At 54.3% G+C, this 27,196-nt stretch overlaps 3 protein-coding genes across 4 annotated transcripts; 1 reads left to right on the top strand and 2 right to left on the bottom strand.

Moving 5' to 3' along the window:
* Positions 1-355: 355 nt before the first annotated feature.
* MYORG (myogenesis regulating glycosidase) lies at positions 356-12,260 on the bottom strand. 2 transcript variants are annotated; one of them, XM_073682997.1, is made up of 2 exons: positions 12,184-12,260; positions 356-6,989 (listed from the first exon to the last, which is right to left on the bottom strand). In XM_073682997.1, the coding sequence occupies exon 2, from the start codon at positions 6,937-6,939 to the stop codon at positions 4,915-4,917; it is 2,025 nt and encodes a 674-aa protein (XP_073539098.1). In that variant the 5' UTR covers positions 6,940-6,989; positions 12,184-12,260; the 3' UTR covers positions 356-4,914. The 2 variants fall into 2 exon arrangements, with proteins under 2 accessions (XP_073539098.1, XP_073539109.1); XM_073683008.1 differs by lacking the exon at positions 12,184-12,260 and adding an exon at positions 8,868-9,014.
* A 10,935-nt stretch (positions 12,261-23,195) lies between these two features.
* LOC141152724 (uncharacterized) lies at positions 23,196-25,139 on the bottom strand. Its single transcript, XM_073637383.1, has 2 exons — positions 25,106-25,139; positions 23,196-24,352 (listed from the first exon to the last, which is right to left on the bottom strand). Exons 1-2 carry the CDS (start codon positions 25,137-25,139, stop codon positions 23,196-23,198), a joined length of 1,191 nt encoding a protein of 396 aa, XP_073493484.1.
* A 49-nt stretch (positions 25,140-25,188) lies between these two features.
* B3GALNT2 (beta-1,3-N-acetylgalactosaminyltransferase 2) lies at positions 25,189-26,894 on the top strand. Its single transcript, XM_073655117.1, has one exon. The coding sequence runs from the start codon at positions 25,254-25,256 to the stop codon at positions 26,655-26,657; it is 1,404 nt and encodes a 467-aa protein (XP_073511218.1). The 5' UTR covers positions 25,189-25,253; the 3' UTR covers positions 26,658-26,894.
* The last annotated feature ends 302 nt before the right edge of the window (positions 26,895-27,196 follow it).

The raw sequence follows: 27,196 nt of genomic DNA, 5'->3' as shown, positions 1-27,196 counted from the left end.
AGACACGCCATCCAAAGACCCAGTGAAGTCATACCATCCAGACACCAGTGACGCAATCCAGACACCAGTGACGCCATACCATCCAGAGACCCAGTGACGCCACCCAAAGACCCAGTGACGTCATACCATCCACACACCCATTCACGCCATACCATCCAGACAGCCAGTGACGCCATCCAGAGACCCAGTGACGTCATACCATCCAGACAGCCAGTGACGTCATCCAGAGACCCAGTGACGCGTTCCATCCACACACCCAGTGAAGTCATACCATCCACACACCCAGTGACGCCATCCAGAGACCCAGTGATGTCATACCATCCAGACACCCAGTGATGACACATGAAGACGACGGTTACAAACCCAGTACTTTTATTAATACTGCAACAAAGTATACGACAAGACACAATATTTAAAGGCACATCACACAATTACAATTATCGATAAATTCCCTTTTATACGAGCGATTCCTTAATACTCTTGTTTCACGCCTTAAGAGGGTTTTTTGTGCGTTATCTATGATACTTTCTAGGTTGTCATGAGGCAGGTCTGTAAACACATCGTACGCGGCTACAAGGAGTGGACGGAAGACGTTTCCTAATGAGATGTCGGAGACTTTTCTCAGCTCCCGGGATCTCATGTATTAAAAGTCAGTAGAAAAACTAATTAGCTTATTACATTCCACCAGATAAAGGTTTTCCTTTGGTAATTCACATTCACTATGGATTCAAGGCAAACAAATAAAGACCCCCGCTCCCCCCCCCCCCCCCCCCCAACGCATTCTCTGCACTGGTATTAACCCTACAAGTTCCCCACTGCTCCATGGGGCAAATATTACTACTAGTCCTAAAAGTTCAGTGTATTACCAGACCGGCAGGAGGTTTACAATGGAGGACGCCTCCATTTAGTGCCTCTTGCTACAAGTCAGACACTTTTCTGATCGCCTCCTCTCCATTTACTTGGGGCAAGTATTTTGCACCAAAATTTTGATGCATTTTTTGATTCCGCTAAGAAATTTTCTAAAACTTTACAACAAGGCATAAAAAGGCTCCAAATAATATGTCACGAGATGTGCATGCCAGATTTTTTTAGCAAATTTAGCTTATATGGTTTGTACCACAAAATAGGGGATAACTTTCGATCGCTGGCAGTCCATTCGCTGGGACCCCCACCTCTCGAGAATAGAGCTCTGAAAAGCCCCTTCTGAACAAAGTTCAGGTCGAGCGTGCGCACCGTCCCACTCCATTCTTAACCCCTTCCACACAGGGCGATTTTATGTACAGACCCCCAACAATCAGGAAGTTATTGACTGTCCTAGAGTTTGAAGACTTCACATCCAGGTCTAAACCCTTTAATAAATCTCTAATGTCTCTGGCCCTTTAATACATTCAGGTGACTACAGCACTACATGGTCCCCCATTCTGGAAAACCACCCCCTTTTTTGAGGGGGTTGGGGGTTCTGTCTTTAGCTATACGAGGATCACAGAAGGCCAGACAGCACCTACCTGTCCGTACTTGTACAAGAATGGACATGCCGGGGCCTGTAATCTAGAGAACATCTAAAAGCAGATAGCCTAGTGTCTGGTTATGCTCATTTGTGCGCCGGCGGCTTCATCTAAAGGATGTCACACATTGTGTCATACTGGACATGAAAAATAAGACTACATGTCGGTCGGTCAGTCAGTCAACGAGGTCCGTCATGTGGCCGTGGTGTCCACCATGGGACAGACCAGACACTAACTTGTGACCGGTGAGGAATTGGGCAGTGTCGTGACACGAGTGTGTGAGCTGCAAAGATCGGTGGGAAGGGTGATGGCTTCTCCGAATGAAAAAAAATAAAAAATGATTCCCAGTACAATTGGTCGAGATCCTTTCTGGATCCCTGATAAAGTTTTGTCTGATGTTTCAGTCACTTTAGGCTCACGTAAACAGTGTCCTACATTTGGGCTACAAATCACAAAAAGCTCCAAGTGTTTACAACCGAATCCCCGAGCCCAATTCACCTTTTGGCGAAGTGAACCTCCATCCGGCTAAAAGAGATAAGTGTTATACTGCACAGGAAAGTGCAGCAGATAGAGCCTCACTGCAAAGGGCACCACAAAAACGGCTTCACACCGGTAAGTGGCGGAAAATCCTCAAGACCTAGTCCGCCAACATAAAACTCGTGCAAGGATTGCAGAAAACCCGTGGATGCTTATCTGAGCCTCGCGGCTGTAAGGATGTTATGGCGGAGTTCCTCTATAAGCCATGACTGTATACCCATGCATCATGCACAAACGAGGAGACGATTATCTCTTGCACGGATCTATTTGGCACAAAGCTAAAACACAAATAATGTAAAATTCCAGAAATTCCAGAGCGGTTCAATCTCCGAACGACGAGTCGCACACAGAAAACTTCCCACCATAGAAAAATAAAACCTTGCAAAATAAAAATCTCAGCAACCTTTTACTGCGGCACCCTGTGACCTCACAATTTTCCATCCCCACGACCTCACAACCTCTTATGGAGCAAACCCTGAGTCCCCTCAACTCTCCATCCCCACAACCTCTTACTGAGCCAAGACCGTGTCCTCACAACCTCGAGCCAACACCGTGTCCTCACAACTCTCCATCCCCACAACCTCTTACTGAGCCAAGGCAGTGTCCTCACAACTCTCCATCCCCACAACTTCTTACTGAGCCAAGACTGTGTCCTCACAACCTCGAGCCAACACCGTGTCCTCACAACTCTCCATCCCCACGTCCTCTTACTGAGACTGAGCCAACACCGTGTCCTCACAAGTCTCCATCCCCACGTCCTCTTACTGAGACTGAGCCAACACCGTGTCCTCACAAGTCTCCATCCCCACAACCGTGTCCTCACAACTCTCCATCCCCACAACCTCTTACTGAGCCAACCCTGTGATCTCACAGCGTGCTCCCCCGCAATTTCTTACTGTGCCTTCCCCAGGACCTCACAACGAGCGCCCCCTTCACTTAAGGAACTTCAGGATTTTCCCCGCACTTCCATCAACTCAGCTGAACCGCCAAAGCCGGCGAACCTCGTGCAACCAAATCACCCCCTACATGTACAGGAGAGCTGCAGTCGGGTGCCCAGAGGAAGGCCTCAATCTTTAAGCTGCACCCATTTCTATGCATGAGGGGCACAACGACAACTGGAAGAGGAAGATTTGCAGAACATGCAGAGAGCAGGAGGTTGCAAATATCAGCAAGAAGGCACTTAGACAGCAAGCAGCAGAGGCACAGCCAAGGGAGACCGCAACAGACAACTTATGGAAAGCTGAAATCAGGGCAATCACGGTTGGCGAGAGCAATTAACTTCACCTTAGGTTACATGCATGTCACATCTGTGCTCTTCGACTACAGTTTATGTCTGGGGCTTTTCTACCTCTGGAGCGTATGGGCACAAGCACCGTCTGCACCCGACCGTCGATTACGCAAGTCAAAAGATCAAACGACATGGGTGCAGTTCCCCTATTCCACCACCGGGGGAACAGCTGCACGGTTGCGCCCTGACACGTTTCATCCCTTTATTTTGGGCGATACAGAATGGGGGAGCACGGACCATCTCCCACGGATAATGACTAATCCAAGATAGACAGAAAGGTCCAATTACCCTCCTGCCTCAAATTTAAAAAAAAAGGGCGTCAATCGCGCCAAAGTCGTAGAGTGCGATCAAATGCAATATTTCTTTTTCTCGGGTTATAAGAATAGAGATTTATACATTTCCCTTCAGTCTTTACAGAATGTCACATCCCACCACAGTATGAGAAATATACAATCCCCCACAATGCATCACATCTGCCGTCACCGCCCCTGGGCAGAGCTTAGCTGTCACATGACTCTGGGCACCCGGGAACATTTGTATCACAAGGATAAGATCCACAAGCTGTTACACAGTGACAGATGCTATACGGGGCGGAAAGACTTTACATAGTGAAGGCGAGGACCTCGTACCACGCTATGGCGGAGGATTCATGTATGGCTGGAGTTCCCCTTTAAGTGTTTAGATCTCTTGCTATAATCACATGAATGGCGCTAGCGGCATCACGTAGACAAACATACACGTGTAAGGCTGCCGAGAGCCTTGGGTGGACAATGCCATGTACCGACACACCGCGAGACGATGACGTCACAATACGACGACCCCTGGCCGTGCGCCGCGTCCTTACTTCAGTAATATAGCAAAAAAAATAAGTTAAAGCTTTCATGATTTGGAGGAGCCGAGCAATCGGTTACTATGGCTTATTATCCGGCCACATTTCCCTTATTGTCCTCTATTTCTACCACACACAGCACCAGCGCCCCCCGTGGGCAGGGAGTTGTGGGGGGGGTGAGTCACAGCTTATAAAGGTGGGGGGATCCGGGGTTATTCCCTTCTTAGCATGGCATAAAGTGCTTGGAGCAGCAGTCCCTAATCACCGCAGACCAGTGCATCCACTCTGACCCTCCTCCGAGGACCTGGCCGAACAAAAAACAAGCAGAATTGTGCACAGGAAAGTCCTTAAAGGAAGACTCCACTTCGGAAGAACGATTCTACAATATCTCACCGTTCACGTCAAATTCAGGGCATATTCTCCACTCACAGCCGGAGCTGCATTCATCATTCTGCTACTTTCTGGTTACCAGCAAACAGTGCCTTGTGGGAGCCATGTGGGTTCTTAGGTCAATTCTAAGAACAACCGGCAGATTTGTGACTGCAGCTCTGGAGGTGACTGGAGCATAAGCCGTTACTTAGGGTTATTATGAATGGATGCATTGAATGAGACTGTGAGATGACATTATAAGCAGATCCACGCTGGAAGACAGTGGTGTGCCGCTGGTCTTCTCGGAGGATGAGTCTGGTTAGTACTCAATGATTTGCTGGTACGAAGCTAAGAAGCTGCGATGTTAGCACAACCGAAGAAGTCCGTTAAGACACCCAAGTGAAGTAAGCCACTTCATCCAAGTCTACGGGGTAGTCGGTGAGGAGTATGGGAGTCCTCTGGTACAGTTCTCCTTTGTAGCTGCGCCACTTGCCGACCGGAAGGTAGACATCACGTTCCTGCTTTCCTGGTTCCAGCACCGGGGCCACCATTAAGGTGTCTCCTATCAAAAACTGAGAGTCAATTTTATGAGCTGCTTCATCGTTTGGAGAAATCCACCAAATTGGCCGAATAATGGGATCTCCAGTGTCGGTGACTTCTCCGGCAAGTTCCAGCAAGAGAGGAGCAACCAGAGACTCGTGGATTCTGGTGAATTTCTGAGCGATTTCAATAACCTCTTTATCAAACAGCCAAGGAGGAATGGAGAACTGCATGGAGGGCATGAAGGCCGAGAGCTCCAGCCAGCGGATATAAAGCTCCTTCATGTCTCTCGTGAACATGGTGTAGTCGTTGCCACCGATCATATCTGGCAAGATAAATGGGTAGCCCAGCATGCTGATGGTCAGGACGGTGGGGATTAGAGACTTTAGCCCCAGCTCGTATCCCCAATGGGAATCCCGGTCAATGATTCGGAAGAAACATGATATGTTTTGAGATTGATAACCAACTCTGAGCTCGGCGAGGTCGTAAAACTGGTCGGCCATTTCTGTATACCTCCTACTGAACATGTTCGGATCAGACAAGGGTTGATATGTGCTGAACTGATTGGGGAGGTAACTGGTCTCCCCAGCGTCGAATTTAAATGAGGAAATTCCATACTTTGTCCGGAGCTGCCGTAGATTGTTCTGGAACCACTCCTTGGTACTGGGATTAGTAAAATCCAGGAGAGCCCCAATCCCGTTCCACCACTGAACCATGGCCGGCAGACGTCCACTGGGCTCCTTCACAAAGAGCCCGCGTTCGATGCCAACACCAAAGTTGGAAGAGTTATAGTTGACGAAAGGATGAATCCACAGGGTTACCTTGAAGCCGTCTTCTTTTAACTTTTTGAACATGGCTGGAGCATCGGGAAACTTCACGGGATCAAAGTCAAAGTCTCCGTAGTACTCTGAGTACATGTCGTCGATCTCTATGTGGCTGTAGTTAAACTGGTATTTCTTGATGCTCTCTGTAAAGTTCAGAAGTTTCTGCTGGCTGATATTGGCTTTGTAGAGAGCCCAGGTGGACCAGATTGGGAACTTGAAGGCACTTTCTGACGGGATCCTGCTCGGCTTGTTGAAGTATCTCCGCACCATGTACTTGTGGATGGAGGTGACGTCTGACCCGACGCACACCCGATAGCTCAGCTCTAGGAAGGGAGGTCTGCCGGGAGGGGGCTTAAATGGAGAATCCTTATATCTTGCCTCGAAGAAAAATACCTTTTCTGTACTATTCCATCCGAGATGGAAGGGGACGGACGCATTAATCTTAATGGCCGTCGCGTTGGAAGAGAGCCAGTAGCTTTCTAAGATTCCACCAAAACCTTCTTTGAAAGAGTAAACGTCACCAGTTATAAAAGGTTTGGGTTCTTGGTACCCGGATAACTTGATGGGCCAGTGTTGGGTGCGCATCTCAGCTCCTCCGTACCAGTACGCGTTATCCCAGTACATAGTGTGCTGGATGGACGTGTCGGCCACAGGCTCTTCCCAGCGCACGCGGTAGCACATGACTGTGGCTTTGTCCTTGATCACTGTCTGAACGAAAAATTTCAATGGCCCCTTGTCCGATTTGGTACAGGATAAAATCTCCCCGTATTTTGCACAGGAATCTAAATCAAGGACGCCGGACTGGAAGGCCATTCGGAAGACCACCTTTTCCTGGTGGTTGAGTATGACGAATCCATCTTTCTTCAGAAACAGCAGCTCAGTCTTCAGACGATCGGCCTTGCGCAAGGAGACGGAGTAGAAGCACCAAGAGACCACGGCACAGATCACCAGGAAGATGCCCAGCAAGACGGCACCAATCAATGGCTTCTGCTCTTTAGGAACCTTCTGCTTGACCGGAGTGATGTTCTCGGGCAGGAAGGTGTACATGGCGGAAGGTCGTTGGGTCTATTCTCTCTGCTATGGATGCTCCTTCATGCCTAAAAATTAAAATTAGAAAATCAGAAATCAATCGTAAAATCTCTGAAGAAAAAGAAGAACATTTTTTTTTTTTGCATCTGGTTACGAAAGGACTTTTCTTGTGGCCATTTACCCTACAGGGAATGAAGCTCTGGGATCCCTACTGTAAGGTGATCTCCACTAACATGGAAGCTCTGGTGGTCTCCAACCTGCGGCTCTGCATCCATTACAAAACTACGACTCCCAACATGCACAGACAGACAACAGTGGTGGCTTCACAACAGCTGGGGCGTCACAAGTTAGGGACCACCGGTCTAGTTCATGCAATAAAGTCTAAGGTTCCCTAGAAGAACCAAACCAAGAATTATTAAAGACATTTAGAGAAACTTCTAAAATTGGATGAACTCAGATTCTGATGACGACCACAGAGGCCAATACTGGACTCCATCTCAGGGGACAATCACCCCCATCATTGACATCTCCGCTGCCCCTTTACTGGACTGGTGGTTTGAATCTATAGCACCGACTCCCCGAATATTTTCTGATTTCTTTATTTTTCATGGTAATTAGAAGAATATTTTTCAGTAAAGCTTAGAGGATGTGTGAACTTTCATTATCATTCTTTCTGCTCCACCAAACTATCTAATCTATATCTAAAAAAATAAAGAAAAAGCTGAAAAGATTCAAGGGTATATTTGACCAATAATCTCCCTCCGTTTGGAGTACACAGCTCCTATGCAGATGTGCGTGGTTTCGCTGCATGTATAAAAACCCGATGATAAAAGTCACAGATCTCCGAAAATGTCGCCACAAATCGATATTTTGGAGAAAAAAAAAAAAGTCACAAATCTCTGCCCCAAAATGTGTGATCTCTTCTGCGCCGCTGATAACAGAGGACAACAGCTCAGCTGGTGTCACCCTGAGGGTTAATGTCATGGTCTTCAGTGAAGGACTCGGTGCCTCTGCCAGTAAAGTCATCTGCTGCTCCGGGAGCTGAGACTCGTGACAATGTGCCAGTCACCCAGGCTATGTATACCGCTGTGGGGGAGGAGGGTGCCGCTCATCTCACACCATCCCCCACCCTGATCTGTACAGCATAGGAGGGCGCCTTAAAGGGACGGTCCCCTCTCCTGCACCTGAACTCTACAGTTCTGCACTTTTCTCGCTGACTGGTTTCATCACGCGGGGCTCACGGGGTCGTGTATTTTTGGGAGTTTATTTGAAGCCTTTAAACCAGTTTTGAGACTTTTCAAAAAGCCCAAAAAGATGCAGAATCCACTAAAATAACAAAGTTTGTGCAAAACTTTCAAAATGAGAGAAAACACTACAAGAGGCCGGAGCAGAAAACCGGCCCCTGGTGTTACAAGGTAGCGCCATTTCTCACAACTCCGCTTCCTTACAGTGAACGGGCTCCGTCAGAGATACTAAAGGGCCCAGCGGTAATACTGTTCACAGCTGCGGATCTGTTACTATTACACCGACAGGGCAGGAGAGGGATTTCTGCCCCAAGCAGCCTGCACACAATATACTGATCACCTCCTTCTCGCACCATTTTCCTGATCCCTGTGATATTTCTTGCTTTGGCAGCAGCCGCCTGACTCAGACATTAAAGAGGGGAGGGGGCAGATTAGGACAAACTACCCCAGATTGTGGCATTAGGGTAGATGAGGCGCCTGGGGGCAGAATCAGCGGCTGCCAGACAGTGAGGGGTTAATGACAGATACAAAGTTACAGCTCTCAGGATTCTATTTACACAAGGTGGAAACTTTCTTAAAGCGGCAGAACACAATAAATAACAGCAGGAACATAAGGAATATGACAGAAAGGGAGGAAGCCGCAGAGACGTCTCTGCCCCCCGACATAAGGAGAAGCCGCAGAACAGAGAAGAAATTACTTACCGGAACAGCAGCCAGAAATAACCCAGGAGGGAGCAGAGTCCACACCAGAAGGGGGAGGGGAGAAAGCACAACACCCAAATCACATGACTCCTGCTGCACCCTGACCCCAGGGGAGGAGGACAACACCACACAAACAACTCGGCTCCACTCGGCGCCCCTCCACCTGCACACGCCGCCCCCGGCTGCACTCGGCGCCCCTCCACCTGCACACGCCGCCCCCGGCTGCACTCGGCGCCCCTCCACCTGCACACGCCGCCCCCGGCTGCACTCGGCGCCCCTCCACCTGCACACGCCGCCCCCGGCTGCACTCGGCGCCCCTCCACCTGCACACGCCGCCCCCGGCTGCACTCGGCGCCCCTCCACCTGCACACGCCGCCCCCGGCTGCACTCGGCGCCCCTCCACCTGCACACGCCGCCCCTCCACCTGAACTCGGCGCCCCTCCACCTGCACACGCCGCCCCTCCACCTGAACACGCCGCCCCCGGCTGCACTCGGCGCCCCTCCACCTGAACACGCCGCCCCCGGCTGCACTCGGCGCCCCTCCACCTGAACACGCCGCCCCCGGCTGCACTCGGCGCCCCTCCACCTGAACACGCCGCCCCCGGCTGCACTCGGCGCCCCTCCACCTGCACACGCCGCCCCCGGCTGCACTCGGCGCCCCTCCACCTGCACACGCCGCCCCCGGCTGCACTCGGCGCCCCTCCACCTGCACACGCCGCCCCCGGCTGCACTCGGCGCCCCTCCACCTGCACACGCCGCCCCCGGCTGCACACGCCGCCCCCGGCTGCACTCGGCGCCCCTCCACCTGCACACGCCGCCCCCGGCTGCACTCGGCGCCCCTCCACCTGCACACGCCGCCCCCGGCTGCACTCGGCGCCCCTCCACCTGCACACGCCGCCCCCGGCTGCACTCGGCGCCCCTCCACCTGCACACGCCGCCCCCGGCTGCACTCGGCGCCCCTTCACCTGCACACGCCGCCCCCGGCTGCACTCGGCGCCCCTCCACCTGCACACGCCGCCCCCGGCTGCACTCGGCGCCCCTCCACCTGCACACGCCGCCCCCGGCTGCACTCGGCGCCCCTCCACCTGCACACGCCGCCCCCGGCTGCACTCGGCGCCCCTCCACCTGCACACGCCGCCCCCGGCTGCACTCGGCGCCCCTCCACCTGCACACGCCGCCCCCGGCTGCACTCGGCGCCCCTCCACCTGCACACGCCGCCCCCGGCTGCACTCGGCGCCCCTCCACCTGCACACGCCGCCCCCGGCTGCACTCGGCGCCCCTCCACCTGCACACGCCGCCCCCGGCTGCACTCGGCGCCCCTCCACCTGCACACGCCGCCCCCGGCTGCACTCGGCGCCCCTCCACCTGCACACGCCGCCCCCGGCTGCACTCGGCGCCCCTCCACCTGCACACGCCGCCCCCGGCTGCACTCGGCGCCCCTCCACCTGCACACGCCGCCCCCGGCTGCACTCGGCGCCCCTCCACCTGCACACGCCGCCCCCGGCTGCACTCGGCGCCCCTCCACCTGCACACGCCGCCCCCGGCTGCACTCGGCGCCCCTCCACCTGCACACGCCGCCCCCGGCTGCACTCGGCGCCCCTCCACCTGCACACGCCGCCCCCGGCTGCACTCGGCGCCCCTCCACCTGCACACGCCGCCCCCGGCTGCACTCGGCGCCCCTCCACCTGCACACGCCGCCCCCGGCTGCACTCGGCGCCCCTCCACCTGCACACGCCGCCCCCGGCTGCACTCGGCGCCCCTCCACCTGCACACGCCGCCCCCGGCTGCACTCGGCGCCCCTCCACCTGCACACGCCGCCCCCGGCTGCACTCGGCGCCCCTCCACCTGCACACGCCGCCCCCGGCTGCACTCGGCGCCCCTCCACCTGCACACGCCGCCCCCGGCTGCACTCGGCGCCCCTCCACCTGCACACGCCGCCCCCGGCTGCACTCGGCGCCCCTCCACCTGCACACGCCGCCCCCGGCTGCACTCGCCGCCCCTCCACCTGCACACGCCGCCCCCGGCTGCACTCGCCGCCCCTCCACCTGCACACGCCGCCCCCGGCTGCACTCGCCGCCCCTCCACCTGCACACGCCGCCCCCGGCTGCACTCGGCGCCCCTCCACCTGCACACGCCGCCCCCGGCTGCACTCGGCGCCCCTCCACCTGCACACGCCGCCCCCGGCTGCACTCGGCGCCCCTCCACCTGCACACGCCGCCCCCGGCTACACTCGGTGCCCCTCCACCTCCACACGCCGCCCCCGGCTGCACTCGGTGCCCCTCCACCTCCACCTGCACACGCCGCCCCCGGCTGCACTCGGTGCCCCTCCACCTGCACACGCCGCCCCCGGCTGCACTCGGTGCCCCTCCACCTGCACACGCCACCCCCGGCTGCACTCGGTGCCCCTCCACCTGAACACGCCGCCCCCGGCTGCACTCGGTGCCCCTCCACATGCACACGCCGCCCCCGGCTGCACTCGGTGCCCCTCCACCTGCACACGCCGCCCCCGGCTGCACTCGGCGCCCCTCCACCTGCACACGCCGCCCCCGGCTGCACTCGCCGCCCCTCCACCTGCACACGCCGCCCCCGGCTGCACTCGGCGCCCCTCCACCTGCACACGCCGCCCCCGGCTGCACTCGGCGCCCCTCCACCTGCACACGCCGCCCCCGGCTGCACTCGGCGCCCCCGGCTACACTCGGTGCCCCTCCACCTCCACACGCCGCCCCCGGCTGCACTCGGTGCCCCTCCACCTCCACCTGCACACGCCGCCCCCGGCTGCACTCGGTGCCCCTCCACCTGCACACGCCGCCCCCGGCTGCACTCGGTGCCCCTCCACCTGCACACGCCGCCCCCGGTGCCCCTCCACCTGCACACGCCGCCCCCGGTGCCCCTCCACCTGAACACGCCGCCCCCAGCTGCACTCGGTGCCCCTCCACATGCACACGCCGCCCCCGGCTGCACTCGGCGCCCCTCCACCTGCACACGCCGCCCCCGGCTACACTCGGTGCCCCTCCACCTCCACACGCCGCCCCCGGCTGCACTCGGTGCCCCTCCACCTCCACCTGCACACGCCGCCCCCGGCTGCACTCGGCGCCCCTCCACCTGCACACGCCGCCCCCGGCTGCACTCGGCGCCCCTCCACCTGCACACGCCGCCCCCGGCTGCACTCGGCGCCCCTCCACCTGCACACGCCGCCCCCGGCTGCACTCGGTGCCCCTCCACCTGCACACGCCGCCCCCGGCTGCACTCGGCGCCCCTCCACCTGCACACGCCGCCCCCGGCTGCACTCGGTGCCCCTCCACCTGCGGTCACTCACCGTCTTCACCTTCCAGTTCTCTCCCTTGTTGTGCAGGAAATGCGGCCGCGAGCAGAAGTGACAACAGCTCAGTGATTGGAGGGGGCGGGGCGGGCGCCGGGGATTCTGGGAGATGTAGTCTACTGCTCTTATAGAAAGCTGCGGCACCCCGGAAACCCGTGTATCTAACCCTGTGTGATACTGTCTGCTGAGCCGTGTATCTAATCCTATCCTGTGTGATACTGTCTGCTGAGCCGTGTATCTAATCCTATCCTGTGTGATACTGTCTGCTGAGCCGTGTATCTAATCCTATCCTGTGTGATACTGTCTGCTGAGCTGTGTATCTAATCCTATCCTGTGTGATACTGTCTGCTGAGCCGTGTATCTAACCCTGTGTGATACCGTCTGCTGAGCCGTGTATCTAATCCTGGGTGATACCGTCTGCTGAGCCGTGTATCTAATCCTGTGTGATACCGTCTGCTGAGCCGTGTATCTAACCCTGTGTGATACCGTCTGCTGAGCCGTGTATCTAATCCTATCCTGTGTGATACTGTCTGCTGAGCCGTGTATCTAATCCTATCCTGTGTGATACTATCTGCTGAGCCGTGTATCTAATCCTATCCTGTGTGATACTGTCTGCTGAGCCGTGTATCTAATCCTGGGTGATACCGTCTGCTGAGCCGTGTATCTAATCCTGTGTGATACCGTCTGCTGAGCCGTGTATCTAATCCTGGGTGATACCGTCTGCTGAGCCGTGTATCTAATCCTGTGTGATACCGTCTGCTGAGCCGTGTATCTAACCCTGTGTGATACCGTCTGCTGAGCCGTGTATCTAATCCTCTCCTGTGTGATACTGTCTGCTGAGCCGTGTATCTAATCCTCTCCTGTGTGATACTGTCTGCTGAGCCGTGTATCTAATCCTATCCTGTGTGATACTGTCTGCTGAGCCGTGTATCTAATCCTATCCTGTGTGATACTATCTGCTGAGCCGTGTATCTAATCCTATCCTGTGTGATACTGTCTGCTGAGCCGTGTATCTAATCCTATCCTGTGTGATACTGTCTGCTGAGCCGTGTATCTAATCCTATCCTGTGTGATACTGTCTGCTGAGCCGTGTATCTAATCCTATCCTGTATGATACTGTCTGCTGAGCCGTGTATCTAATCCTCTCCTGTGTGATACTGTCTGCTGAGCCGTGTATCTCATCCTATCCTGTGTGATACTGTCTGCTGAGCCGTGTATCTAATCCTATCCTGTGTGATACTGTCTGCTGAGCCGTGTATCTAATCCTATCCTGTGTGATACTGTCTGCTGAGCCGTGTATCTAATCCTATCCTGTGTGATACTATCTGCTGAGCCGTGTATCTAATCCTATCCTGTGTGATACTGTCTGCTGAGCCGTGTGTCTAATCCTCTCCTGTGTGATACTGTCTGCTGAGCCATGTATCTAATCCTCTCCGGTGTGATACTGTCTGCTGAGCCGTGTATCTAATCCTCTCCTGTGTGATAATGTCTGCTGAGCCGTGTATCTAATCCTATCCTGTGTGATACTGTCTGCTGAGCCGTGTATCTAATCCTATCCTGTGTGATACTGTCTGCTGAGCCCTGTATCTAATCCTCTCCTGTGTGATACTGTCTGCTGAGCCGTGTATCTAATCCTCTCCTGTGTAATACTGTCTGCTGAGCCATGTATCTAATCCTCTCCTGTGTGATACTGTCTGCTGAGCCGTGTATCTAATCCTATCCTGTGTGATACTGTCTGCTGAGCCGTGTATCTAATCCTATCCTGTGTGATACTGTCTGCTGAGCCGTGTATCTAATCCTATCCTGTGTGATACTGTCTGCTGAGCCGTGTATCTAATCCTCTCCTGTGTGATACTGTCTGCTGAGCCGTGTATCTAATCCTCTCCTGTGTGATACTGACTGCTGAGCCGTGTATCTAATCCTCTCCTGTGTAATACTGTCTGCTGAGCCGTGTATCTAATCCTATCCTGTGTGATACTGTCTGCTGAGCCGTGTATCTAATCCTCTCCTGTGTGATACTGTCTGCTGAGCCGTGTATCTAATCCTCTCCTGTGTGATACTGTCTGCTGAGCTGTGTATCTAATTCTATCCTGTGTAATACTGTCTGCTGAGCTGTGTATCTAACCCTGTGTGATACCGTCTGCTGAGCCGTGTATCTAATCCTGTGTGATACTGTCTGCTGAGCCGTGTATCTAACCCTGTGTGATACCGCCTGCTGAGCCGTGTATCTAATCCTATCCTGTGTGATACTGTCTGCTGAGCCATGTATTTAACCCTGTGTGATACCGTCTGCTGAGCCGTGTATCTAATCCTGTGTGATACTGTCTGCTGAGCCGTGTATCTAATCCTGTGTGATACCGTCTGCTGAGCCGTGTATCTAATCCTGTGTGATACTGTCTGCTGAGCCGTGTATGTAACCCTGTGTGATACCGTCTGCTGAGTCGTGTATCTAATCCTGTGTGATACCGTCTGCTGAGCCGTGTATCTAATCCTGTGTGATACCGTCTGCTGAGCCGTGTATCTAATCCTGTGTGATACCGTCTGCTGAGCCGTGTATCTAATCCTGTGTGATACCGTCTGCTGAGCCGTGTATCTAATCCTGTGTGATACCGTCTGCTGAGCCGTGTATCTAATCCTGTGTGATACCGTCTGCTGAGCCGTGTATCTAATCCTGTGTGATACCGTCTGCTGAGCCGTGTATCTAATCCTGTGTGATACCGTCTGCTGAGCCGTGTATCTAATCCTGTGTGATACTGTCTGCTGAGCCGTGTATCTAACCCTGTGTGATACCGTCTGCTGAGCCGTGTATCTAATCCTGGGTGATACCGTCTGCTGAGCCGTGTATCTAATCCTGGGTGATACCGTCTGCTGAGCCGTGTATCTAATCCTCTCCTGTGTGATACCGTCTGCTGAGCCGTGTATCTAATCCTATCCTGTGTGATACTATCTGCTGAGTCGTGTATCTAATCCTATCCTGTGTGATACTGTCTGCTGAGCCGTGTATCTAATCCTATCCTGTGTGATACTGTCTGCTGAGCCGTGTATCTAATCCTCTACTGTTTGATACTGTCTGCTGAGCCGTGTATCTGATCACATCCTGTGTGATACTGTCTGCTGAGCCGTGTATCTAATCCTCCCCTGTGTGATACTGTCTGCTGAGCCGTGTATCTCATCCTATCGTGTGTGATACTGTCTGCTGAGCCGTGTATCTCATCCTATCCTGTGTGATACTGTCTGCTGAGCCGTGTATCTAATCCTATCCTGTGTGATACTGTCTGCTGAGCCGTGTATCTAATCCTATCCTGTGTGATACTGTCTGCTGAGCCGTGTATCTAATCCTATCCTGTGTGATACTGTCTGCTGAGCCGTGTATCTAATCCTATCCTGTGTGATACTGTCTGCTGAGCCATGTATCTAATCCTATCCTGTGTGATACTGTCTGCTGAGCCGTGTATCTAATCCTATCCTGTGTGATACTGTCTGCTGAGCTGTGTATCTAATCCTATCCTGTGTGATACTGTCTGCTGAGCCGTGTATCTAATCCCATCATGTGTGATACTGTCTGCTGAGCTGTGTATCTAATCCCATAATGTGTGATACTGTGTGCTGAGCTGTGTATCTAATCCTATCCTGTGTGATACTGTCTTCTGAGCCCTGTATCTAATCCTCTCCTGTGTGATACTGTCTGCTGAGCCGTGTATCTAATCCTCTCCTGTGTGATACTATCTGCTGAGCTGTGTATCTAATCCTATCCTGTGTGATACTGTCTGCTGAGCCGTGTATCTAATCCTATCCTGTGTGATACTGTCTGCTGAGCCGTGTATCTAATCCTCTCCTGTGTGATACTGTCTGCTGAGCCGTGTATCTAATCCTCTCCTGTGTGATACTGTCTGCTGAGCCGTGTATCTAATCCTATCCTGTGTGATACTGCCTGCTGAGCCGTGTATCTAATCCTATCCTGTGTGATACTGTCTGCTGAGCCGTGTATCTAATCCTCTCCTGTGTGATACTGTCTGCTGAGCCGTGTATCTAATCCTCTCCTGTGTGATACTGTCTGCTGAGCCGTGTATCTAATCCTATCCTGTGTGATACTGTCTGCTGAGCTGTGTATCTAATCCTCTCCTGTGTGATACTGTCTGCTGAGCCGTGTATCTAATCCTATCCTGTGTGATACTGTCTGCTGAGCCGTGTATCTAATCCTCTCCTGTGTGATACTGTCTGCTGAGCCGTGTATCTAATCCTCTCCTGTGTGATACTGTCTGCTGAGCCGTGTATCTAATCCTATCCTGTGTAATACTGTCTGCTGAGCCGTGTATCTAATCCTGTGTGATACTGTCTGCTGAGCCGTGTATCTAATCCTATCCTGTGTAATACTGTCTGCTGAGCCGTGTATCTAATCCTCTCCTGTGTGATACTGTCTGCTGAGCTGTGTATCTAATCCTCTCCTGTGTGATACTGTCTGCTGAGACGTGTATCTAATCCTATCCTGTGTGATACTGTCTGCTGAGCCGTGTATCTAATCCTCTCCTGTGTGATACTGTCTGCTGAGCCGTGTATCTAATCCTCTCCTGTGTAATACTGTCTGCTGAGCCGTGTATCTAATCCTATCCTGTGTGATACTGTCTGCTGAGCCGTGTATCTAATCCTATCCTGTGTGATACTGTCTGCTGAGCCTTGTATCTAATCCTCTCCTGTGTGATACTGTCTGCTGAGCCGTGTATCTAATCCTCTCCTGTGTGATACTGTCTGCTGAGCCGTGTATCTAATCCTCTCCTGTGTGATACTGTCTGCTGAGCCGTGTATCTAATCCTATCCTGTGTGATACTGTCTGCTGAGCCGTGTATCTAATCCTCTCCTGTGTGATACTGTCTGCTGAGCCGTGTATCTAATCCTATCCTGTGTGATACTGCCTGCTGAGCCGTGTATCTAATCCTATCCTGTGTGATACTGTCTGCTGAGCTGTGTATCTAATCCTCTCCTGTGTGATACTGTCTGCTGAGCCGTGTATCTAATCCTCTCCTGTGTGATACTGTCTGCTGAGCCGTGTATCTAATCCTATCCTGTGTGATACTGTCTGCTGAGCCGTGTATCTAATCCTCTCCTGTGTGATACTGTCTGCTGAGCCGTGTATCTAATCCTATCCTGTGTGATACTGTCTGCTGAGCCGTGTATCTAATCCTGTGTGATACTGTCTGCTGAGCCGTGTATCTAATCCTATCCTGTGTAATACTGTCTGCTGAGCCGTGTATCTAATCCTCTCCTGTGTGATACTGTCTGCTGAGCCGTGTATCTAATCCTCTCCTGTGTGATACTGTCTGCTGAGCCGTGTATCTAATCCTATCCTGTGTGATACTGTCTGCTGAGCTGTGTATCTAATCCTCTCCTGTGTGATACTGTCTGCTGAGCTGTGTATCTAATCCTATCCTGTGTGATACTGTCTGCTGAGCCGTGTATCTAATCCTCTCCTGTGTGATACTGTCTGCTGAGCCGTGTATCTAATCTAATCCTGTGTGATACTGTCTGCTGAGCCGTGTATCTAATCCTATCCTGTGTGATACTGTCTGCTGAGCTGTGTATCTAATCCTCTCCTGTGTGATACTGTCTGCTGAGCCATGTATCTAATCCTATCCTGTGTGATACCGTCTGCTGAGCCGTGTATCTCATCCTGTGTGATACTGTCTGCTGAGCCGTGTATCTAATCCTCTCCTGTGTGATACTGTCTGCTGAGCCATGTATCTAATCCGATCCTGTGTGATACAGTCTGCTGAGCCGTGTATCTAATCCTATCCTGTGTGATACTGTCTGCTGAGCCGTGTATCTAATCCTATCCTGTGTGATACTGTCTGCTGAGCCGTGTATCTAATCCTATCCTGTGTGATACTGTCTGCTGAGCCATGTATCTAATCCTCTCCTGTGTGATACTGTCTGCTGAGCCATGTATCTAATCCTATCCTGTGTGATACTGTCTGCTGAGCCATGTATCTAATCCTATCCTGTGTGATACTGACTGGTGAGCCGTGTATCTAATCCTCTCCTGTGTAATACTGTCTGCTGAGCCGTGTATCTAATCCTATCCTGTGTGATACTGTCTGCTGAGCCGTGTATCTAATCCTATCCTGTGTGATACTGTCTGCTGAGCCGTGTATCTAACCCTGTGTGATACTGTCTGCTGAGCTGTGTATCTGATCACATCCTGTGTGATCCTGACTGGTGAGCCGTGTATCTAATCCTATCCTGTGTAATACTGTCTGCTGAGCCGTGTATCTAATCCTCTCCTGTGTAATACTGTCTGCTGAGCTGTGTATCTAATCCTATCCTGTGTGATACTGTCTGCTGAGCCGTGTGTCTAATCCTCTCCTGTGTGATACTGTCTGCTGAGCCGTGTATCTAATCCTCTCCTGTGTGATACTGTCTGCTGAGCCGTGTATCTAATCCTCTCCTGTGTGATACTGTCTGCTGAGCTGTGTATCTAATCCTATCCTGTGTGATACTGTCTGCTGAGCCGTGTATCTAATCCTCTCCTGTGTGATACTGTCTGCTGAGCCGTGTATCTAATCCTATCCTGTGTGATACTGTCTGCTGAGCCGTGTATCTAATCCTCTCCTGTGTGATACTGTCTGCTGAGCCGTGTGTCTAATCCTCTCCTGTGTGATACCGTCTGCTGAGCCGTGTATCTAATCCTATCCTGTGTGATACTGTCTGCTGAGCCGTGTATCTAATCCTGTCCTGTGTGATACTGTCTGCTGAGCTGTGTATCTAATCCTCTCCTGTGTGATACTGTCTGCTGAGCCGTGTGTCTAATCCTCTCCTGTGTGATACTGTCTGCTGAGCCGTGTATCTAATCCTCTCCTGTGTGATACTGTCTGCTGAGCCGTGTATCTAATCCTCTCCTGTGTGATACTGTCTGCTGAGCCGTGTATCTAATCCTCTCCTGTGTGATACTGTCTGCTGAGCCGTGTATCTAATCCTCTCCTGTGTGATACTGTCTGCTGAGCCGTGTATCTAATCCTCTCCTGTGTGATACTGTCTGCTGAGCTGTGTATCTAATCCTCTCCTGTGTGATACTGTCTGCTGAGCCGTGTATCTAATCCTATCCTGTGTGATACTGTCTGCTGAGCCGTGTATCTAATCCTATCCTGTGTGATACTGTCTGCGGAGCCGTGTATCTAATCCTATCCTGTGTAATACTGTCTGCTGAGCCGTGTATCTAATCCTATCCTGTGTGATACTGTCTGCTGAGCCGTGTATCTAATCCTGTCCTGTGTGATACTGTCTGCTGAGCCGTGTATCTAATCCTATCCTGTGTGATACTGTCTGCGGAGCCGTGTATCTAATCCTATCCTGTGTAATACTGTCTGCTGAGCCGTGTATCTAATCCTATCCTGTGTAATACTGTCTGCTGAGCTGTGTATCTAATCCTATCCTGTGTGATACTGTCTGCTGAGCCGTGTATCTAATCCTATCCTGTGTGATACTGTCTGCTGAGCCGTGTATCTAATCCTATCCTGTGTGATACTGTCTGCTGAGCCGTGTATCTAATCCTCTCCTGTGTGATACTGTCTGCTGAGCCGTGTATCTAATCCTCTCCTGTGTGATACTGTCTGCTGAGCCGTGTATCCAATCCTATGCTGTGTGATACTGTCTGCTGAGCCATGTATCTAATCCTCTCCTGTGTGATACTGTCTGCTGAGCCGTGTATCTAATCCTCTCCTGTGTGATACGGTCTGCTGAGCCGTGTATCTAATCCTATCCTGTGTGATACTGTCTGCTGAGCCGTGTATCTAATCCTCTCCTGTGTGATACTGTCTGCTGAGCTGTGTATCTAATCCTCTCCTGTGTGATACTGTCTGCTGAGCCGTGTATCTAATCCTCTCCTGCGTGATACTGTCTGCTGAGCCGTGTATCTAATCCTATCCTGTGTGATACTGTCTGCTGAGCTGTGTATCTAATCCTCTCCTGTGTGATACTGTCTGCTGAGCCGTGTATCCAATCCTATGCTGTGTGATACTGTCTGCTGAGCCGTGTATCTAATCCTATCCTGTGTGATACTGTCTGCTGAGCTGTGTATCTAATCCTCTCCTGTGTGATACTGTCTGCTGAGCCGTGTATCTAATCCTCTCCTGTGTGATACTGTCTGCTGAGCCGTGTATCTAATCCTATCCTGTGTGATACTGTCTGCTGAGCCGTGTATCTAATCCTATCCTGTGTGATAGTGTCTGCTGAGCCGTGTATCTAATCCTATCCTGTGTGATACTGTCTGCTGAGCCGTGTATCTAATCCTATCCTGTGTGATACTGTCTGCTGAGCCGTGTATCTAATCCTATCCTGTGTGATACTGTCTGCTGAGCTATGTATCTAATCCTCTCCTGTGTGATACTGTCTGCTGAGCCGTGTATCTAATCCTATCCTGTGTGATACTGTCTGCTGAGCCGTGTATCTAATCCTATCCTGTGTGATACTGTCTGCTGAGCCGTGTATCTAATCCTATCCTGTGTGATACTGTCTGCTGAGCCGTGTATCTAATCCTATCCTGTGTAATACTGTCTGCTGAGCCGTGTATCTAATCCTATCCTGTGTGATACTGTCTGCTGAGCCGTGTATCTAATCCTATCCTGTGTGATACTGTCTGCTGAGCCGCGTATCTAATCGTCTCCTGTGTGATACTGTCTGCGGAGCCGCGTATCTAATCCTATCCTGTGTGATACTGTCTGCGGAGCCGCGTATCTAATCCTATCCTGTGTGATACTGTCTGCTGAGCCGTGTATCTAATCCTATCCTGTGTAATACTGTCTGCTGAGCCGTGTATCTAATCCTCTCCTGTGTGATACTGTCTGCTGAGCCGTGTATCTAATCCTATCCTGTGTGATACTGTCTGCTGAGCTATGTATCTAATCCTCTCCTGTGTAATACTGTCTGCTGAGCCGTGTATCTAATCCTATCCTGTGTGATACTGTCTGCTGAGCCGTGTATCTAATCCTATCCTGTGTGATACTGTCTGCTGAGCCGTGTATCTAATCCTATCCTGTGTGATACTGTCTGCTGAGCCGTGTATCTAATCCTATCCTGTGTGATACTGTCTGCTGAGCCGTGTATCTAATCCTATCCTGTGTGATACTGTCTGCTGAGCCGTGTATCTAATCCTATCCTGTGTGATACTGTCTGCTGAGCCGCGTATCTAATCCTCTCCTGTGTGATACTGTCTGCTGAGCCGCGTATCTAATCCTCTCCTGTGTGATACTGTCTGCTGAGCTGTGTATCTAATCCTCTCCTGTGTGATACTGTCTGCGGAGCCGCGTATCTAATCCTCTCCTGTGTGATACTGTCTGCTGAGCCGTGTATCTAATCCTCTCCTGCGTGATACTGTCTGCTGAGCCGTGTATCTAATCCTATCCTGTGTGATACTGTCTGCTGAGCCGTGTATCTAATCCTATCCTGTGTGATACTGTCTGCTGAGCCGTGTATCTAATCCTATCCTCTGTGATACTGTCTGCTGAGCCGTGTATCTAATCCTATCCTGTGTGATACTGTCTGCTGAGCCGCGTATCTAATCCTGGGTGATACCGTCTGCTGAGCCGCGTATCTAATCCTGGGTGATACCGTCTGCTGAGCCGTGTATCTAACCCTGTGTGATACCGCCTGCTGAGCCGTGTATCTAATCCTGGGTGATACCGTCTGCTGAGCTGTGTATCTAATCCTGTGATACAGTCTGCTGAGCCGCGTATCTAATCCTGGGTGATACTGTCTGCTGAGCTGTGTATCTAATCCTGTGATACAGTCTGCTGACCTGCGTATCTAATCCTGGGTGATACCGCCTGCTGAGCCGTGTATCTAATCCTGGGTGATACCGTCTGCTGAGCCGTGTATCTAATCCTGTGTGATACTGTCTGCTGAGCTGTGTATCTAATCCTGTGATACAGTCTGCTGAGCCGTGTATCTAATCCTGTGTGATACTGTCTGCTGAGCTGTGTATCTAATCCTGTGATACAGTCTGCTGAGCCGCGTATCTAATCCTGGGTGATACTGTCTGCTGAGCCTGTATCCTGTGTCTTCTCCCTGATACATTACCGCACACTGAGCCTTTCTTCCAGCTTCATCCCTCACACTGGGCTCTGCTGCCCTCCGGTGGTGACTCTCAGCATTTATCACACATTTGTTACTTTTGCACATTCAGGTCGTTTTATTTTTGTATTTGCGCCTCTTTTCTTGTTTATCTGCTTGACTTTTTTTTCATGTTCCCCCCTCTCCCCCTGTGGGCGAGGTCCGTGGTTTCCAAATGTTTGCGCACAATTTATTTATTATTTTACAAAAAATGTCACCTGTAGATAAATTTGTGTAACAATTTCAGACCTACATAAAATCACTCCGGGGGAGGGGAATGGTGGACAGGGGCATAAATTTTGGGTAGTTTTTAAAATTGATAACAAAAATCAGACTAGCACCTCCGAACAGAATAAAGCAAGTGTGAACAGGCGCAAACTGCTGTGACTGCACAATATACAAACCACAGAACATGGCCGTCCGTGTGAGTGCTAAGATGTATGAAACACTGAAGATTTGGCATAGGAACAGCATTACTGCGCCTCAGAAAATACTTAGAAAAATTAAGGCATAGAGCACAGACATTGGCCAATTCATGAGAGCCCATCAACCATGACAAGGCGACCGCACTCTAATGGGACCCACCCCTCATATTTGTTACTTTTAGCTTGACATATGCCTGTCTGATAAATACAAGGTTTAGAGTCCCATCAGAGAGCGGTCGCCTTGTCATGACTGGTAGGCTCCCATATCCTCTGCTCCCTGGATACACGCTCACCCTTCATGTTGCCATAATCTTGGGGCTGCACATTGATGGGGACTGGGTGTAAAAGCGCTCAGTGCGCACTACAGGACTGACAGATGCTTTACACAACACAGTCTGACTATGCAGAGGTTCTGATGGGGAGTAAGGAATGATACTTGTAAGAAGCTGCACCCCTCCAGGCTTCCATCTGTGGACAGCGCAGTTGTTAGTGTGACAACATGGTTATGGATGCCTTGTTACTCCTGAAGATGCGGCATTGATCAGCAAAACATGTCTGGACACGGGAAGTCCGGGAGGAGCGACGGCCTCTGCTCTGGACGCGGGAGGAGCGGCGGCCTCTGCTCTGGACGCGGGAGGAGCGACTGCCTCTGCTCTGGACGCGGGAGGAGCGACGGCCTCTGCTCTGGACGCGGGAGGAGCGACGGCCTCTGCTCTGGACGCGGGAGGAGCGACGGCCTCTGCTCTGGACGCGGGAGGAGCGACGGCCTCTGCACTGGACGCGGGCCGCCCGGGAGGAGCGAAGGCCTCTGCTCTGGACGCGGGCCGCCCGGGAGGAGCGACGGCCTCTGCTCTGGACGCGGGCCGCCCGGGAGGAGCGACGGCCTCTGCACTGGACGCGGGCCGCCCGGGAGGAGCGACGGCCTCTGCACTGGACGCGGGCCGCCCGGGAGGAGCGACGGCCTCTGCACTGGACGCGGGCCGCCCGGGAGGAGCGACGGCCTCTGCTCTGGACGCGGGCCGCCCGGGAGGAGCGACGGCCTCTGCTCTGGACGCGGGCCGCCCGGGAGGAGCGACGGCCTCTGCTCTGGACGCGGGCCGCCCGGGAGGAGCGACGGCCTCTGCTCTGGACGCGGGCCGCCCGGGAGGAGCGACGGCCTCTGCACTGGACGCGGGCCGCCCGGGAGGAGCGACGGCCTCTGCTCTGGACGCGGGCCGCCCGGGAGGAGCGACGGCCTCTGCTCTGGACGCGGGCCGCCCGGGAGGAGCGACGGCCTCTGCTCTGGACGCGGGCCGCCCGGGTAGAGCGACGGCCTCTGCTCTGGACGCGGGCCGCCCGGGAGGAGCGACGGCCTCTGCTCTGGACGCGGGCCGCCCGGGAGGAGCGACGGCCTCTGCTCTGGACGCGGGCCGCCCGGGAGGAGCGACGGCCTCTGCTCTGGACGCGGGCCGCCCGGGAGGAGCGACGGCCTCTGCTCTGGACGCGGGCCGCCCCGGAGGAGCGACGGCCTCTGGTCTGGACGCGGGCCGCCCGGGAGGAGCGACGGCCTCTGCTCTGGACGCGGGCCACCCGGGAGGAGCGACGGCTTCTGCTCTGGACGCGGGCCACCCGGGAGGAGCGACGTCCTCTCCTCTGGATAAGGGCTGCCCGGAAGGAGCAACGGCCTCTGGTCTGGACGCGGGCCGTCCGGGAGGAGCGACGGCCTCTGCTCTGGACGCAGGCCGCCCGGGAGGAGCGACGTCCTCCCCCCTTGGACGCGGGCCGCCCGGGAGGAGCGACGTCCTCCCCCCTTGGACGCGGGCCGCCCGGGAGGGGCAATGTCCTCCACCCTTGGATGCGGGCCGCCCGGGAGGAGCGACGTCCTCCACCCTTGGTCGCGGGCCGTTTCAGTCAGTATGGACTGCGGCATCTTGGGGCACATGATGGACGGGATGCAGGACTGATCCCGGCGGTTACGGTGATGGCACCAGTACAACTATTTTGCTCGATCAAGGGGATTTCTGGGAACCACGTCCCGTTGTGGCGGCCATAGTCCACGTACTGCAGTATTCTGGGCTCACACAGCCACAGGAGCGATACGGTGACCAGTCCGGCACAGCCGATACTTTCCAGCAGCTCCCAAAACTCACTCTCTTCCTTGCACCTGACGATCCTGTATCCACAGCTCCTGCACGGTTCTCCCTTACTCCTGTCCTGACAGATTCACACTATATATGGTCCTATTTATAGTCACGTGACAGCACAACCTGTTCCTTTCATCCAATGACAGTTTTCTCACTGAACGGCCAATTAGACGCAGGCAATGTAACAGCTTCAGCCAATCAGAAAATGACGCCGATCGCGCATGTGCAAGACAATTGGCCAATAGCAGCAGTTTATGTTTACAATCCAATCACAGGCTTTCGCAGGACACGTGACCGGGTCACTCATCCAATAGCTGCGCGCGGCGTAGGCCGTTGCTCCGGCAATGGTAGAGGCCGCGCTGTGATTGGCCGGCGCTGTGCGCTGACTTCCTGTGTCTGCAGCTGCGGTGGTCCAGACCCGATGCGCCGCCCGCTGCTGCTGCTGCTCGTCTGTCCCTGTCTGCTCGGCCTGCTCCTGCAGCTGTGGCTCCGCTCCCCGCACCACCCGCTGGTGATCGGCGTCCTGTCCGCCCGGCAGCACCGCGCCCTCCGGGACACCATCCGCAGCACGTGGCTCCAGGCCCTGCCGCCCGCCCGGCGCCCGCTGCTGCGCTTCATCGTGGGCTCCGAGGCCTGCTCCGTGCCGCCCGAGGACCGAGAGGACCCGTACTCCTGCCGCCTGCTGAACATCACGTCCCCGGTGCTGCAGCGGGAGATCGAGGCCTTCACCGGGCCGGAGCCCGCCCGCTCCAGCCACCCGCAGCTCAGCGTCACCTTCCGGGTGCTACACCCGATCGTCATCACCCGGCTGGGGGCGTGGTGTGGCGGCGCCGCCCTGAATGTGAGCGCCCGTCTGTTCCAGGCGGAGCAGGAGGAGCCGCTGCTGGTCGCCCGCTTCCCCCCGCTCCGCCCGGGCTCGCCGGTCCCCGCCGGACTGTGCTACAAGCCGGTGGAGCGCTTCATCCTGCCGGAGGGCTTCCTGGGCACGCTGCGCTGGGACCGCCATGACGGGGGCGGGCTGCCCATGTGGGGCGTGCACCGGGCCGCCCTGAACGACGGCGGGGGCGTGCTGCGGCTGATGGCGGCCCCCGAGGGGCTCCTCCCCTATGACTTCTCTCAGGGCCCCGAGGGCATCGCCGGCGGCTTCACCTACACCGTCCACGAGGGGGAGCTCCTGCTGCAGCGGCTGAGCGCCCGCCCCCAGCGCCAGGCCCGACACCGCGACGCTCTGCAGGAGGAGGAGGCGGAGCTGCAGGCGGAGAGCCGTGCACACGGCGACGTGGTCTTCGTAGACGTGGTGGACACTTACCGCAACGTCCCCCGCAAGCTGCTGCTCTTCTACCGCTGGCTGGAGGCCACCGCCGCCTTCACCTTCCTGCTGAAGACGGACGACGACTGCTTCATCCACCTGGACAACGTCCTGCGGGCTCTGGAGGACGGGAGGGTGCAGGGGCCCAACGCCTGGTGGGGGAACTTCCGCCTCAACTGGGCCGTGGACCGGACGGGGAAGTGGCAGGAGCTGGAGTACATGAGCCCTGCATACCCCGCCTTCGCCTGCGGCTCCGGTTACGTCATCTCCCGCGACATCGTGCAGTGGCTTGCCGCCAACGCCGACCGGCTTAAGATCTACCAAGGCGAGGACGTCAGCATGGGCATCTGGATGGCGGCCATTGGCCCCCGCCGTTACCAGGACGACGACTGGCTCTGCGATAAGTCATGTGACCCTGCCATGCTCTCCGCCCCGCAGTTCTCGGAGCAGGAATTGTCCGAGCTCTGGCGGCAGAAGCAGCGCTGCGGGGATCCCTGCGGGTGCGCCAACGCGTGACTCAGAACTACGAGCACTGGCAGGGGCCATGACTGGGGGAGGGGACAGGGCGGTGTATTGGGGGTGACCTCGGGTGTTATCAGGGGGCTCCTCTCCCTCCTGTGCAGAGTATTCAGCGGCCACTAATATGTGGATGTCAGACGTGGCAGGCGAGGAGCCGGATCTGTCACTGACCTCTACCTGAATATGAAGAGAGCCCGGCTGGGTTCAGAAATTAAAATTGGACTTTGCCTTTAATTTGCCTCCAAAATTTGTAAATGATGCAGAACTGGCAACATGGCCGCTGTTCTAGCTCCTCCCCTTTTAGCCAAGTGGCGGCTGCGTGAGTTGTCACCAGGCTCCCATACGAGTGGATCTAACGGAAACAAGACATCGTCAGGACTCGCCGTTCCCTGGAAGTTGGATTATTTTTTTGGGGGGGGGGGGACGTCTCATTTATTCATCTTTCAGGAAATCACAGGAGTCTATGGAGTGGGTGGAGTCACCAAAGGCCACGCCCCCTCGGAATGTTCTGGACTTTTATAACCAGGCGTATATAT

The sequence above is a fragment of the Phyllobates terribilis genome, unplaced genomic scaffold, assembly GCF_046119375.1.
Source record: "Phyllobates terribilis strain yellow unplaced genomic scaffold, ASM4611937v1 Scaffold_1__5_contigs__length_1240528914, whole genome shotgun sequence".
Taxonomy (NCBI): domain Eukaryota; kingdom Metazoa; phylum Chordata; class Amphibia; order Anura; family Dendrobatidae; genus Phyllobates; species Phyllobates terribilis.
The sequence above is the reverse complement of the archived record's forward strand: the minus strand, read 5'-3'. Positions and strand labels throughout refer to the sequence as shown.